General features: G+C 40.9%; 1 protein-coding gene across 9 annotated transcripts in view; it reads left to right on the forward strand.

Moving 5' to 3' along the window:
- adgrl2b.1 (adhesion G protein-coupled receptor L2b, tandem duplicate 1) overlaps nt 1-16,682 on the forward strand; it is a 137,935-nt gene that overhangs the window by 81,830 nt on the left and 39,423 nt on the right. For 6 of the 9 annotated variants that reach the window (XM_089007797.1, XM_089007801.1, XM_089007799.1 and 3 more), the window contains 5 exons: nt 2,638-2,676; nt 7,503-7,686; nt 10,828-10,950; nt 12,547-12,752; nt 13,199-13,372. In XM_089007797.1, coding sequence (XP_088863923.1) covers nt 2,638-2,676; nt 7,503-7,686; nt 10,828-10,950; nt 12,547-12,752; nt 13,199-13,372 — 726 coding nt within the window. The remainder of the gene's footprint in view (nt 1-2,637; nt 2,677-7,502; nt 7,687-10,827; nt 10,951-12,546; nt 12,753-13,198; nt 13,373-16,682) is intronic. The other 3 variants (XM_089007800.1, XM_089007802.1, XM_089007805.1) reach the window with 1 other exon arrangement.

The raw sequence follows: 16,682 nt of genomic DNA on the forward strand, positions 1-16,682 counted from the left end.
ATTACACAACGAAATACTCAAGCTCAATAATATCTACTTGTGTTAAACTTCGCAAAATCATGGATGGATTGTCCTGACCGCGCATTCGACAAACTCGCCACGGACGCCCTCTCTCGCCTTCATGCGCAAACAGTACACGTGTATCGTTGCCAAGCACACAAACATAGGCTACCTACAGTTGAAATTTGCATACTCGGCACAGCAGCCAATCAGAAGCTTGCTTCCTGCTTCGGACTTTCCCAAGAACGCTTGGGAAAGTCCGAAGCAAAGTCGTGCGTTTGCATATCATTTTCCAAAGTAGATACACAGAACCTTAGCCCCAGAAGAAAGATTCAAAAGAAGCTAACAAAATTTGTGTATAAAAGGTAAATTTACATTAAACCGTGACTGTAAAGAGTAGTTGAGAGTTATGAAAGGCGCTCAGTGGCCCGTAGGAGACAACGCAACACAAACGCGTTGTGAACCATGGCGGCAAAGAACAACGGCAATAGAACCTTCGGCCACAGATATTTACCGTAAATTGAGCAACGTAGCGTTTGTGGTAGGTACAGCCTTAATTTAAGAAAAACAATATACAGTAAAGTCTCGTTATATCGATATTCAAGGGAGTCCGAAAAAATATCAATATAACCGGGACTATCGATATATCCGACCCTGCTTGCATGTAATTTTCTCCGTGCGTGCATAGAAATAGTATCGATATAACCGGGACTATCGATATATCCAATATCGATATAACGAGACTTTACTGTACTTTGCGACAATGTTTTTTTGCGATTTCTCGTCTTTCTTTATGGCCAGGGCAGACAACTTTTCAGAGTTGTCTGACTTGTCCGCTAACTTTTTCAGACTATCAGACACTGTTTTTACTATAATTTGGACAAGTTCGGCGGGCCGGATTAAAAAGCCGAACGGGCCGTATGTGGCCCGCGGGCCGTAGTTTGCCCATGCCTGGGTTAAACCCTATACAGTATAATGCACCGCGTTCCAAATTTTGATGCAAATTGTGTTTTTCTCTGGTCTCCAGAAAGGTTACATGACAACAGCTTTGCTTGTGCCCCCCCCCCCCCCCCCACCCCCCCACCCCCCAAATCACACACAGCACTATTCCAGGTAATTTAATTGACTGTTAAGAATGGTAAATACTTATTGAGAAGGTTGTTACAAGTTACATTTTTACATTGGATCTCTTTTTTAGTAGCACCTTTGGCAATGCGGCCTATATAACCACTCTTATTTGATTACTAAGATAAATGCTTCACATATTCTTTTAAGACATTAGAACTATATTTAGTTGCTTCCAAAAGGGTCCCTCCAGAAGCCTCCACTCCAAGGCAATCCAAACGATCTCTTTGAGCCCAACAACAGCGAGAAAATGCTTTATTTTAATATAATGAATGAAGGTTTGCTGTTCGTTGCCACTGATAAATTATTAATAATACTCCAATAAATTATGTAGATTTCAGCCGACACAGTGTTTCGAATAATAGCTAAAATATATGAGCATACTCTCAATCTGACATGTTAAAATTAGCTAGCAATTGCTACTATTTGTTTCTTTTGTATTTTTACCATTGAGTCCTCCATGAAACCAAATGCTATTTTAAAAACGATCTGTACATATTTGGAATGCAGATTTACAAATTAGTTGCTCCCATACCAGTACCTTACTGAAATGTTGGCACTTAAGTCGACATAATTCATCACTTGACATTTATAAAAGGCAAATTGGTTTACCATAACCTTGTAGGTAACTCATGCACGGTGCCGTAAACAATTGGAGGTATGCAGGCAGATATCTTGTCATAGTCCTAAATTATCCCTTTTTTAAAGTCAACAGTTTTGTTGCATTTTTATTTGACTTTGTGTATTTTCTTGATTGCTGTTTATTGAGTGACTTGCTCACGTAAGGTACCCTTGAATCAGAATTTTTGGGTCAGATAGTTATAACAATGATATTTAGTCGACATTATATTCTACATATGGACCGCATTTCTTCCCTTTAAGACCACAAATCATTTGCATATTCATGGAACAATGCATAATTTCTGTATTTTGTTCCTCTCAATAACATATATTATTCTCTATTTTCTCAGTATGCTGATAATGCAGATCTTTTCTACATTCATCTCAAAAAGAACAGTTTTTTTTTTTAATCATGTCATGTTTCAGAGTCAGACTGGATGTGATTTTCACACTGTTAGGTCAAAACAAGAGAGTCATTTGAACTCCAAGAGAGCCACAAAAGAGTTTGTAGTGTATAGTCTCTCCAGAGGGCACAAATGATCACATGGCACATCATTTGTCATCCTCTGGCTAACATACGTTAAAGCCTCACAAACGGTGAGCGTCCTCTGCATTCAAACCTCACTGGGGTTCCCCCTACCACCCACCTTTTTCTCACATCTTGGTGTAAAGAGGCGTCACATCGTTTTGAGATCATCCTTCTAAAAGTCTTTCTTTTTCTTCCACTCTTCTCATTAGCACTTGTAATTAATGGTAAGTGGCCTCAATTGGCACTTCCTGTTTCTCACTACTGTCTTTCCTTTGTTTGTGTGTGTGTGTGTGTGTGTGTGTGTGTGTGTGTGTGTGTGTGTGTGTGTGTGTGTGTGTGTGTGTGTTTTGTGGGGGGGTAAGCTTCAAAAGCGTGAGAAGACATGCAGGGCATACATGAAGGTACAATCAGAGAGTCCTTAAACAATGTATTTATTGTCTACCTGGTTTTATTTAATCCCTTATTCATTTATTTTTTTACACCCTGACGCTAAAGCTTTATCAGCATGCATCCAACGTGTCTACTGTGTAATTGTGTCCACTTGATTATTTTACCCTCTGTGTGCTTGGCTGCTCCGCCTTGAACTCTTTCCAGCTGTGAATGTCAATAGCGTTCCATCTTTGTCCTCCTTTTTGCTATCATAACATCTTTCTTTCTTTTTTTTCCTCATGCGCGCGTGCAAACACATGCACGCTAATATTTTCTCACAGCGTCTTCTCGACTTGCTATACGTCGTGTGAATAATTGCCTTCCCACGGTCGTAATTGCACCTCCCTGTCAGCCAGAAGTGTGATCACAGTGGCGTTGTGCTTCACTTTTTACTTACTTACATTATACAATTCATCTCATCTCCCATGCTGTCCCCCTCCCCGTCTTCCCATCCCGTCAAATCAAATGAAAAATTGTCCTCTTGTTGCAATGGCGTTTTATCTCTGTGATTAATTTCTGAGTCCATTAACATGTTTCCCTTAAAAAAAATCATATTCATCCGCCTCAGTACTTCTTCCATGGGGAGGTTCACAGAGCTGAACTAAACTGCGCATCTGCTGGGGGTGTTATTTTACATGAAATCAGAATTATCTGACATTGACCGTTATCGGTGAGCCAAAAGGATGTATCCGTGCCTTGGTCTCGATCCAGAGATCTCATCTTGACTCAAGTCAAATGTATTCACAAAGCACAGATATGTACAAAAATGCTGGACATTAAATAAAGATCACACATATTAACGCAAAGTCCATTAATATGATGAATTAGTTGCTTACAAACAGTAAACACCATAAAACATTAAAATAATGCTGAATCAAAAAGCCAAAGAATTTTTAAAACGTGTTTTCAGATTAGTTTTATTTTTAAAGATGCTTGCCTTGCTTTCAACTGAATGTATTTCTAAATCAGCTCTCAATTAGTCCTCGCTACGTCTGGGCCACTGGCCCGAGGCACTGGGCAGGTAACATACAGGTGGATGAGATCAGAGAGGTAAAGTTAAGATGAGAACATTTCAAAATTGAAAGACAACTAAAATAATCATAAGAAGTCTACAATGTGCATGGTGCCAGTGAAGGGATGCCAAGAAATGAAGTGTGTTCCCTCCGAGCTTCTGGAGCATTAACGCCATCCAGCTGAGATATAAAACAATCTCCTTCAGCAACAAAGACAGCGTAGCTTAGCCTCTAGCTAGCAGACGTTGGAGCTAGCAAAATGCTTTTTGTGGTCCTTCAAACTTTATTTGACTCTTTTGAAATGGATGATGTAAATGTGAGTGTCACTGCAGCACATATGTGTGGGGGAGGGGGTTACAACCCACCGCAGGGATGACACAACCTCCAACTGCATTTAAGACGCCTTTCATGAGCTTTTCAGATGGACTTGAGGCTATGTAAAATTCCTTTTGTTGTCTTTTTTAATATCATAATAGTTCAGTAAATGGTCAGATTTTTGTAGTTTTCTGCATGATTTAGCCCCCTAAAAGAAGACAAACTTCTGGGATTCTTGGTTTCTTGTGAAACAAAAGCTAAATATTACACTTCTCTGCCACTAATCCAATCCAGTCCAATGAAATGCAGAAAATCAGGGAGCAAGCCTTCTCACACCACAGCCTCATGTTATTTATTTGGGTGGTGTTCATAGCCAAAATGTTCCTCTCTTCAAAATATTTACAATATGTTATGTTTTTTTAAATAAAACCTGCTCCAGTTTTGCCTTTTGTCCCTTTTCGGCTACTCAACGTGATTCGAAGAGTAAGGTTAAATCAACCGTGATTTTTGAATCCGCGATACACCTCTGAATATCGACTGGCAAAGATATAATGGGTAGCATTTCTCAAACTTTGGGTTTGGTTTATAAATTAATTTGTACTGATTGGTAAAACACTTGTGTTGCTCGAAAACAAGCATATAAATTCTTGGCAAAGAAATGTTTAACTCGTCTACGATGTGTTCCTTTGAAAACGTGGATTGAAAACCTTCAGTTTTCTCTTGAGGTTGAGATAGGGAGTTGGAGTGAGGGGGCGGCATTACTACAAGGGGGACACCATAAATCCATCTTGTTGTCTCTTACCCTGTAATCGACCTCGACTCCCCAAGACACGCATGCAAGTGCACACAGTTCCCAATCCTGAAGATCCGGAGTAAGTTTGTTATTGTTATTATTATTATTATTAAGTTAAGTATTTATCATTAGCAAAGACTTTTGCAAGAGCTCCCTCCTCCGTATTCCGGCTAAACGGATGCCACCAAATGGACGCGACTGTCTGTGGTCATTTAAGTGTTTTGGATAATCACAGCAATGGTTAATTGGCATTACGAGCAGAGGCTGGTTGTGGTTAATTATCATTATTGTGAGGCGCACGCTGGCACTAATGGCACCTGGGGTTAAATAGGCACTCCTGCCCTCTACGTTGGAATTTGCTGAAAGTGTCCTACTGCCAGGAAAGTAGTATGAAAAACGGTTTCTCATGCTTCACTCTTAATTAATATCATGGCTCCTTTGTTAGTGAGCACAGTCAAAATACATAATGACAAGACTTACTCCACAAAGAAATTCAGAGAATGTGAGGTTGCAATATATATGCCCTATTAACCAACTTTTTTTTGTTCCAATTTAATAATAGACAGGCTGCTCAGGGACCGGCCTTAAAGGTGTGAGGGATAAATATAACAAAATAATATGATATAACCTGCATGAAAACTGTGTTATTTTCAAAGCATAATAATAAACATGAATAAACACGAGTAATGTCATATCTTACCGAAACGCTATCTGGTCCTTATGGTAACATTTAAACGTACTTTCAAAATAAGAGACACCAATAAAAGTGCATGAAAAATACGACTGACCATCGCCGCATATTAAGACAGAGTAGACTTGCTGCGTTGGAATCTCCTGCTCACATAAATCCGTATTTTAAGTATTAAATGTAGCCTTCTTTTTCTTTGGCTCCTTTGCTCTCTCATGTTTGGGATTTGTTTCCCTTCCTAAAGAAATTTTACACTTTCCACCATTAATTCATTTTGCTAACTCTCGAGTGGCATTTTAGTGGTAATCTATCACTGTAGTTCGATGTAAGAGAATCCGGTATTTTTTCAAAATAAAACACCTATTGTATTCTGAAATAACTGAAATGCAAGTAATATGTTAGTTAATCTTTCATTGGCCCAATGACCCATGGACCCGTATCAGCCATCAGTTGGTTGTGGGTCGCTGATATAAACAATACGGTCATTACTTTTGAGATCTATTTACAGTATGATGACTCATGTTTTGCCCAATCAACTGAATTGCTAATGAAAAAAATGTCCACTTGCAACACACAGAGTACATGTCATAACTTCATTTTGATTGTTTCTCTTGGCAGTTAACAACTTTGATGAATAAATAATCCACCAAAAAAAAAACTGCACAGAGTCCTTTGTTCCAGGATGTATGCCTGCATGTGTACAAACAATATGATCTCTCATCTTGCCAGTTAGTCGTTCATGTTAACCGGCACCTTGCAGAACAAAAAGGACTGCAGCGACCTCGGTACACATGCATTATTTTCCGAACATGTGATCACAAATTATCACCAAGGCCTGCTACCTTGAATACAATACAATACAATACAATACAATACATATTGATTTATCACATCACAGAATGTGCAGCAATAATCGATTAAAAAAAGCAAATTAAAAACAAATCTGGGGTTTGCTATGGTGCGTGTCTTATAAATAATATGATCGCCCTCCTCAGCAGTTTTTCGTGATAAACTACCACAGTGTGCAATACAAATAAATACAAGTACTACGAATAATCCACAATTAAAAATAAAATGTCAACAGTGGGGCCTGTTATTGTGAATATGTCATATAAACTCTGTAATTGATCTTATCGTCTGTTATTCATGCGAACCACCATCTTGTACAATAGAAATAAACAATATGAAAGAGAGGGAGAGAGAGAGAGAGAGAGAGAGAGAGAGAGAGAGAGAGAGAGAGAGAGAGAGAGAGAGAGAGAGAGAGAGAGAGAGAGAGAGAGAGATTGGGAAACAGAACGGGGGAGTCCTGAACTAGACCTGCCAGGGTCGGCAATGTTTTATCAGCATATGATACATGCGTGGAATGTTTAGCTTCCTTGTAGCTTATCACAAAGCAGGAAATGATAGCATTGACATTGAAAACAAGACAATTCCTTTCGACCATTTTTCCTCACACTGCCATTTTTGACATGGATTTGATGATAATGCCCATCCTTCCTTGGGGGTAGCTTTCAAGGTCATGACGGGCAGAAGAATATTGTTCTCGGGAATTGTTTGGACTAGTTAGATAAACATTGCGGTGCGGGGTAGGATGGTTGTGTCCCCCTCCAGCATTTTAATTATTATTATTATTATTATTCAATAACATAACAGAGAGCGAGAGAGAGAGAGAGAGAGAGAGAGAGAGAGAGAGAGAGAGAGAGAGAGAGAGAGAGAGAGAGAGAGAGAGAGAGAGAGAGAGAAAGATGCATAATTTTCTTGCTCTTTTTCTTTCTTCCTCCTTATGAGGGATGTCGATCGGTTGAGTTCCCCTCCTCTGAACCTCATCACAACTCGGGTCATAATTTTGTCGATGTATCAGCTGTTGTCACTGTCGGCCATGCATGCCCTTTTTATCGTGTCAACCCACTCCATCCCACCGTCTCTCCCTTTCCCAGTTTTGTTATTAAATGTATGTGGCTGACATTTCCCACGTCTCCATGGTGACAGGCTATCGTGGACACTGTGAACAATCTCCTGAAGCCCGAGGCTCTGAAATCTTGGCAAGATATGAATTCTACCGAGCAGACGCACGTCGCCACTATGATGCTAGACACCCTGGAAGAAGGGGCCTTCGTCTTCGCAGAGAACCTCATCGAGCCGTCCATCGTTAAAGTGCCCGCCGAGAACATCGGTAAGCGGCGCGCCAAACACTGAAGGCCCCAATCACTGACAATGCTCTACCTTTGCTTCACTTGTCGGCCGTGTTTATGTGAAAGGAAATTTCTCCACCCCCGAAAGGCATGCATAATACCCAATGGGCACATTTCATTTTTTGCCCCTAAGATGATAGACCTGATGGATTTTCAATCAGGAAAGTCACCGTGCCGTGCAGCTGGATGAACTGGGAACTCACTCCCAGGACTTGAAACAAAGACGCCATTTAAGGGACATTGTTCCACTCGCGCAGACCTCGCTTCCCATAACTGCTGGTTGGTTACGTGAGATGATTGCTGGCATTGTCCCCACCCGAGCTCTCAGTTATATTCCAACATGAGCTGTGAGCAGTTCTTAGGTTTCTCTGAAGTAATGAGAAACCTCCATAGACAAAAGCTGAGTTAGAGTCAGAGTCGTTTTTCTCCGGCTTAAAACGTATTATAGAAAATATGGTTGGTGAATTGCTCTCCGTGTCCCCTCAGATGAAAATACAGGAGAGCCTTGTTGTCCTCTGCTATTGTTGTCCTTTACCAACTTGGTTGTTTTTTCACTGCTGAAAAGAGGTTGCCCCAGCACAATTATTTGCAACCTTATGTTTGGGGATCAAATAGAAAATGTGCCATCCCTAAAGGTCCCATTTACGTTCAATTCACTGTCGTTTTCTTTGGGTATATCACCAGCACCCATCCTTCCCTGTCACGCTTGTCCTCATTTAGGTCACTTGTGTGCCTCGGCCTATCCCAGCCTAGAAATTTTGTCAGAGATCCGAGATACACCCTACACCGGTCGACAGTTCGAAACATTTTACTCTTCCATTTCAAAACTCGGGCCGGGTTGGCCGGTGATCAGGAAAAACATTCAATCATTCATTCATTCATTTTCCGATCCGCTTATCCTCACAAGGGTCACAGAGGGTTCTGGAGCCTATCCCAGCTGTCCTGGGGCAGTAGGTAGGGGGACACCCTGAAGCAGTTGACAGCTAATCACAGCGCACACAGAGACGGTCACAGTCACACCTAGGGACAATTCTGAGTTTTCAATCAGCCTGTCATGAATGTTTTTGGAATGTGGGAGGAATCAAACTCCACAGAGAGAGGCCGAATGCCCGTGTTGAACCTCTGCACTGTCAGACTGACACGCTGACCCTGGCCCACGGGCCGCCCAGCGAAAATATGTTTATGCTAACATTCATTATGTTTTACGTGAACACTAGGTGAGAAACCTGGAGTGAGATCCTGGGAAAAAATGGGAATCTGTGGGTTTCGAAGCACAAATATGTGGGGTCGAAAGAAAAGTCATCTACTTCAGCATATTCTTCATTTTGCTTTGACGATAATGTTTTGAAGATCGCCAAAAGCCACAGTCGTTTTGATTAATTACCCAGTCCAACAATCAATAAATTACATGAGGGCTGAAAAAATACCATAATAAAAATATCATAATAATATAATATAATGAATGAATAATAATATAATAGCCATTTTCCACCAATTATATTGTGACTGTAATTCATCCATTCAATTATTTATTTCAATATGCAATTTTTTTTCAAGGGCCTCTTCTCACAATATTTTTTAACAATCACAAGCAATAAATCTGCATGACACAAGATTGACATTGCAAGCAAGAGAGTGGTTGGATTGGATTGGATTGGATTGGATATGCCTTTATTAGTCTCACAGTGGAGAAATTTACATTTCACAGCAGCAAAGTGATGAAAGGAATGAAAGTAGAAAAACGAAATACATGAGCTGCTGGAAAGGCAGCCACTCTCGCGGCGCCGTCTTGAAGTCAAAAGAAAGTGGTTAAAATATGTCACGATCTGGTTGGCGACCAACGGGTGGCACTGTCGGACCCACCTGCACCTGCACAGGTGTTGGTCGTTCCAATCAGTGGCAGTTAAAACGACTCCTTGCACAACCATTTGTTGTCAGGTCATTGTATGTGTGTGCTTCACCCTGTCAGGTTTTGTTCCTGCTGACTTTATTTAATACAATTTGTCAATTACACCATGCTGCTCCCTCCTGCCTGCTTTTTTGGGATCCACCACCATCACCGCAATGCAAACCGTGACAAAATAAGTCTGACTGTGACAATAATGCAAACAAATTGGTTGCATTAATCACTTCAGCATTTCATCTTTGATGAAACAACTGGTCAACTGTAGATGATGTTGGCAGTATTCTCAAGATATTTCCGTAAGTTGATGATGCAGCAATCGAGTCACGTTAATTTTTAAAGTGTCAGCCTTGGCCTGAGCTGAAGGGAGCAAATTGTATCTGACGTCCTTTCACAAGGTGATAAGAAGTGAGTTCGGCTACTTGTATCCAATTAGCAGGTGGCCCTAACAACACCTCTGGGCAAGTGCCAGTAACACCGGAGACAGGGTAAAAGTGCAGAGCTTGAAGTTTAAAAGAAATACAACAGACAGCTCAGGCTAGGAAGGCCAATCCCTCATCTTTGTCTGTCACGGGCCATCTATCGGGCCATTTTCTGCCGGGCCATTTTCTGGTGCTAGTGTAGCGGCAGCTGGCGCAACAGCGGCGATGGGCAAGAATGGGAAGAGAGTACGAATTTGGAGGATTTTCCGAGATTTGTTCATAGACCCCAGCGTCATCCAAAAAGGGCAGGAGGGGGATGAGTTATTGTGGATCCAATGAATATTTGACATTCATATGCGAGGGAAGACTGCATGCTCATCGTTTTGCAAGCACAACCCATTGGTGGGATTCGTTTCTTTCATATCTCGCAGCTGACAATCACATTTGGTGTTGGATTAATGATTATGAATTGGTTCTTGTTCTCTCTTGTCCTCAACAAGCACCTAATGGCCAATTGTTCTTTTTTCTTGAAAATTGTCTGGTTATTGGGTAATGTTTTCGCCTTTGACCAATGCTGACTAATGCCTATTTCTCTCTCTCTCTCTCTCTCTCTCTCTCTCTCTCTCTCTCTCTCTCTCTCTCTCTCTCTCTCTCTCTCTCTCTCTCTCTCTCTCTCTCTCTCTCTCTCTCTCTCTCTCTCTCTCTCTCTCTCTCTCTCTCTTTTCCTCTCGCTCGCTCGCTCTATCCCCCCATTACGCCCACCTCCAAAACCTTCATCCCCCATTGGCCTACCTCAGTGATGGATGTGTACGTGGTGAGCACAGACGGCCAGGTGCAGGACTTCAGGTTCCCACAGAGCAGCAGGGGCGGATCCACGCTTCAGCTCTCCTCCAACACAGTCAAAGTCAACAGTAAAAATGGTGAGTCTTACAGTAGCCGTTAGCACAGCAGTAGTTTTCTTTATGATTGAAGATGTCAACAGTCAAAGTTATGAAGTTATGAAGCATTGTACAGAAGCGATATAAAGTGTGTGGGAGGTGTTGTACACCAATCCAAATTGTCTGGCCAAAATTACACAGACAAAATAATTAAAGAAGTACAACAATAGTATTATATATTCAGTAATAGTTATTAGTCATGAATGTTCTATAATATTTTAATGTGTGGAATAATATATCTTAATATAAATTAATTGACATAGCGTTTCATCATATCTACGACTGTAGCTATTATGAATGTGCTTCACAGAACAGTTAACGTATAATACCAAATACAAATTCCAGCAAATGCCTCATCGTTTGAAGAAGTTATTGATGAAAGAGGAGAGAGTGTGTTTTTACCAGTGGATCGGCAATGGCATGCTCAAAATATGCACACATCTGCTACGAGTTAAGTGTAAAAGTAACCGACTAGCAATAAGCGTCCACTGATGGGGGAAAAAAGAGATTGAGACACTTCTCTTGTCCCATTTAAATGCACTTCAATTCCAAGCGCCTACAGTCAATTCTGTACGTATCCACGTTCAGCACTGACACTCTCATTATCCTCAGACATGCCAACCATTCAACCGCACCTGCACAGGCTGTCCAGCAGTGCCAATATTTTCAGCGAAAGAAAATGGGGCTGTGAAAAAATACAAGTCATTACAGGCGTAAAAAAGACAAATGCCCCGGGTCTCTTAATGAATCAAATATTGCCAACATTCCTCATCAAAATCAGTGCTGTTACACACGTGAGAAGCCGCAACCACATGCACAGATTCCTCTCATTCGACGAGAGTTGTGTCCAAAATACTGAAAACAGGACACGTTGGTAATCACCAAGGGCCAACAAATGCAACAAACACAAAAAACAGAGTTCTTGAACTATGGGGCCATCTCGCCATTGAGGCAGGCTATCTGACAATGCATATATTAATTACTAAACAAAAATATGCTCTTTCAAAAATTATGTAAAAAAGAAAAATGTATTTTCTCACAAAAGTAAACTGTTTGGCTCAATGAAGTCATTGCAAGTAAATACATTAAAAATAGTCAATCAAAATCTACAAATGAGTGAAATTTATAAATAGTGTGGAATATATTAAAGGATGATAAACATAAAAAAATAATTGCCAAAAATAACAAAAGTCAACAACAAGGTTAAAAAGTACGATTAAACGATCTCAGAATTAAAAAAAATATATATTTCACATTCTATGTGCAAGAAGGTATATCGATATACAGAATATCGAAACATGAAATGTGAATATTTATCAACATCTTAACCTTAAAAATATATTGATAATATAATATACACGATAACAACATTCACAAAAAGAGGAAAACATCACGTTTGATAAACCCCATGTAAATGATGAACTGCTCCACCCATAACACGCTGGGGGAAAAAAAGCAAATCCCTGACACGTCATCTTTTTTATTTATTCATGTATTTATTTATTTTTTGCTCAGAGCTTGATTTCATGGCAGCGTGTGTGTTCTCCTCCTCCGCCTCTTTCATGTGATGTGTTACAGGTGTGGCCAAGCTGGTCTTCGTGCTGTACAAACACCTGGGTCAGTTCCTCAGCACGGAGAACGCCACTCTGCGGGGCCTCGGGGATGCCGGCATACGTAACCTCTCCCTCACGATCAACTCCCACATCCTCTCCGCCTCCATCACCAAGGAATCCAGCCGCGTCTTTGTGGCCGACCCCGTGGTCTTCACGCTAGAGCACCTGGATGTAAGTGCACCCCCACCACCTCCCAGAGACTGCAGCTGTCAATCAAGCGACTCCCACGAAAGCCATTTGAGTAAAGGGTGAAAGCAGCAATGTTGGGCGTGCGTGTCACACGTAGCAATTAGCAGAGATCAGAGGAACAGACCGGTCAAATCCACAGAGCGAATCGACTTTCATCGCGCATTATCATAGTAACCCCCATCACGTCTTGTCTCATCGTCTTTCTTTTATTCTATAATTTGGATTTTATGCATGCGCTTCCTTCCCACCATGGCACACAGTCAAAGAACATAAATTGACACTTATTTGTACAAGATGCGTTCCCCTCACCGCCGTGCATGCTCTAGTGCAGTCGAAAGCTTGAAAATGTACAAGGTGCAGCTATGCATATTGCAGTGCGTCGCTCATGTATGATTTATTGTTTTGCGTGTGTGTTTTTTTGTGTGCAGAAGGACAACTACTACAATCCCAACTGTTCCTTCTGGAATTATTCCGAGCGGAGCATGATGGGATACTGGTCAACTCAGGGCTGCAAGCTACTGGACACCAACAGGAGTCACACCACGTGCTCCTGCAATCACCTCACTAACTTCGCCATCCTCATGGCCCACCGAGGGAATGTGGTAAGTTTTGGTGGTTCCCCTCATTCAACTTATGCCAGCCAATCTCAACATAAACAAAAATAAGAATAATGTAATGAACTCAATTCATCCCTTCAAATACAGGCTAGCACTCTCTAGATTATGGTACAGTATATGAACACTTAATGATCTCAACAAATCGACGTACGCTTACAAGTGTAGCTCCATCCAAACATGAACATTTGTATGAATAAAGGCCTTCTTTCCAATAGGCGCCAAGTCATCTCTGTAGTTAAAGGACAACCGACGTCTCAGGAAAAGTTCTGTCCATAATTTGTAAAATCGCTTTAAATACTTCTACTGAGCGTACTTTACAAAGATTCCACCGCATATAGCTATATTTTACATTTTAAGACTCGCGCTGAATATTCCGGAAGTCTTGTTTTTGAGTTGGTGACGAGTCCTCACCCTACCTCACTGAAGGAACGCCCCTAACCGAGAAAGGACATACCTTGCATCACCTCAATGCATTTTGCCGTATTTTGTTTGGTCTGAAAAATTCGTGTTGATCCATGTTGATGGCGAAATTAGAAGGAAAACACATAAATAACGTGATGGTGAATCCTTGTGTGTGGCACCGAGCATCTATTTGATATTCACTGACAAAAAAATGTAAGGAATTAATCAGCCCGTTTCCATGGAGCTTTCCACGGAGCTTTGTCGCCCTCTGCCTCTTTTCAGTGCTACATTTCACCCACCCAGATGACACACATTTGGTGCTACATTCCCCCCTCAAAATGACACGGAATAAATGATTTAATCGATTGCAAACATGTATGCTTTCCTCTTCAGAACTATTTGAATCATATTCATAACTGGATGAGTAACAAGAAAGCACATTCTCCGAATCTGAAGCCATTGTTTTGATTCTCCAGCATGGCAAGACGTCTTGCCGTGACACCACGAACATGGGGGCGGGACCTTCTGAAACTGGCCTCTTCCGGGTTCAATTCGAAGTGGTTTTTGTTGTCATTTTTATTGGTGTTTTGTATTTCAATAAATATATCATAATGCGTGTTTTGGGTATTTTAGATGCTATAAAACGTTTTACTGATGTCAGTTAGGAAACAAAAAAGTGACGTCTGTGGTCCTTTAAAGGACCACTGACAAAAAAGTGACGTCGGTGGTGGTCCTTTAAAGGACCACCGACATCACTTTTTTGTTTCCTGACATCAGAAAAACGTTTTATAGAATCTAAAATACCCAAAACACGCAGTCTGATATTTTTAGTCAAATGCAAAACACCAATAAAAATGACTTAAAGTGTCTAAAATCTGCAAAAAGTTGAGCTGCGAATTAGGCATTTTCCCCCAGTTCCCCCAGTTCCCCCAGTTCGTGACGGCACGGCAAGATATCTTGCATTGTTGGAGAATCAAAACAATGGTTTCATTCGGAGAATATGTTTTTTTGTTACACATCCAATTACACATCCAATTATCCATTATGAATATGATAAAAATAGTTCTGAAGAGGAAAGCATACATGTTTGCAATCGATTAAAGAATTTATTCCGTGCCATTTTGAGGCAACATTGGGGGTAAATGTCTCACCCAAAAAGAGGCAGAATAAAATGGCGACCTCTTGTAGACATGACATTGTATTGCGTTTCTACAGGCTGATAAATTCCTTATATGGAGCTTGGACGCCCTCTTCTGGTGCAACATGACGTGATGGAAGGACTGCTACAATGTGTCCTTTTTTCGGTCAAGGGCGTTCCTTAAGTGACGTCACGTACGGACTCGTCACCAACTCAAAAACAAGACTTCCGGAATATTCAGCACGAGTCTTAAAACGTAAAATATAGCTATATGCGGTGGTATCTTTATAAAATACGCTCAGTAGAAGTCATTTGAAGCCATTTTACAAATTATGGACACAACTTGTCCGGAGACGTGGGTTGTCCTTTAAGTGAAGTGAAAGAGACTGTGTTTTAAATATGCTATTTATTTATTGGGTTGTTTTGCTGTTTATTTATTATTATCATCATTATTATTATGATGATGATGATGATTGGATTAGCCTTCATTAGTCTCGCAGTGGACAAATTTACATTTCACAGCAGCAATGTCCATCCATCCATCCATCCATCCATCCATCCATCCATCCATCCATCCATTTTCCGTACCGCTTATTTCTCATTAGGGCCACGGGGTGTGCTGGAGCCTATCCCAGCCATCTTTGGGCACTAGGTGGGAGACACCCTGACAGCAGCAATGTGATGAAAGTAAAAGGAAAAGAAAGGAAGAAGTACAAAAACAAAATACCGGACCTGCTGTAAAGACAGCCACACCTGCGGCACCATCTCAAAGTCAAAACACAAAAAAAAAAAAAAAAAAAATTAACAACTGATTTGACACAACATAAAATATAGTCATTCAGTCTTAAGCACTTTCTGCAACCTCTTTGTTGTATGAAGCAGTTCTAGATGCAAGAGGAGATGATCAAAGTGTCCTCTTCACCAGTGGATCAGGGACGGCATGGTGGAATGTGCACGTCTACTACATGCTAAATGTTGAAAGCAAACACGCATCTGTAGCATCCATTGACGAAAAGAGATTGTCTCACATCTCCTGTCCCACATAAATTCGCTTTAATTCCAAGCCGCGACAGTTCCACAAATATATTGGCGCTCTGTGCTGACTCATTTCTTCTCATTATTATTATTATTGTTATTGGTGGTGGCATTTGTATTATTATTATTATTATTAGTAGTAGTAGTAGTAGTCGTAGTAGGAGTCGTAGTAGTAGTCGTAGTAGCAGTAGTAATGGTAGTATTTGTATTTTTTGGGGGGATCCTTTCCTCCACCAGTATTATAGAAAGTGGGTTGATTGAAATGATTGGTCGCTGGCTCCTCGACCAATCAACGGAAACTAGCATCACTTTCCTCACCTCTACCCAGAGATATGCTCAAATAAAAGCCTCGTCTGAATGAGATGCCAAGTACTCTCTGCAGGGGGTTGTCGTCTGACCTAGATCACAACTACGAGCATGAGAATGATGCATCATCGGGAGGTAATTTGATTATTTCTGGAGGAGGTGCAGAAATGAAGCAGGCCGTCCGTCACTTTTAAAAGAGTGCAATTCTGGCTTGGTCTGATGGAGTATTATCAGAGCTAATTATATTTCACTGTGGTCACTGTCTAATATTTCATGTTTCCGTCGCAAAGAAATGCGCTGAAAACCGGGCGACCGCAGCTTCAATTTCCCTCTCGTCCTTCTTTTAAAGTGGCGGGCCCAGCGTTTTGGTCACAAAATTCAGTTACAATTTAATTACATGACGAATGGTAAATG

Source organism: Hippocampus bargibanti, linkage group LG11, assembly GCF_051943395.1.
Source record: "Hippocampus bargibanti isolate YZ-2025 linkage group LG11, ASM5194339v1, whole genome shotgun sequence".
NCBI classification, from domain to species: domain Eukaryota; kingdom Metazoa; phylum Chordata; class Actinopteri; order Syngnathiformes; family Syngnathidae; genus Hippocampus; species Hippocampus bargibanti.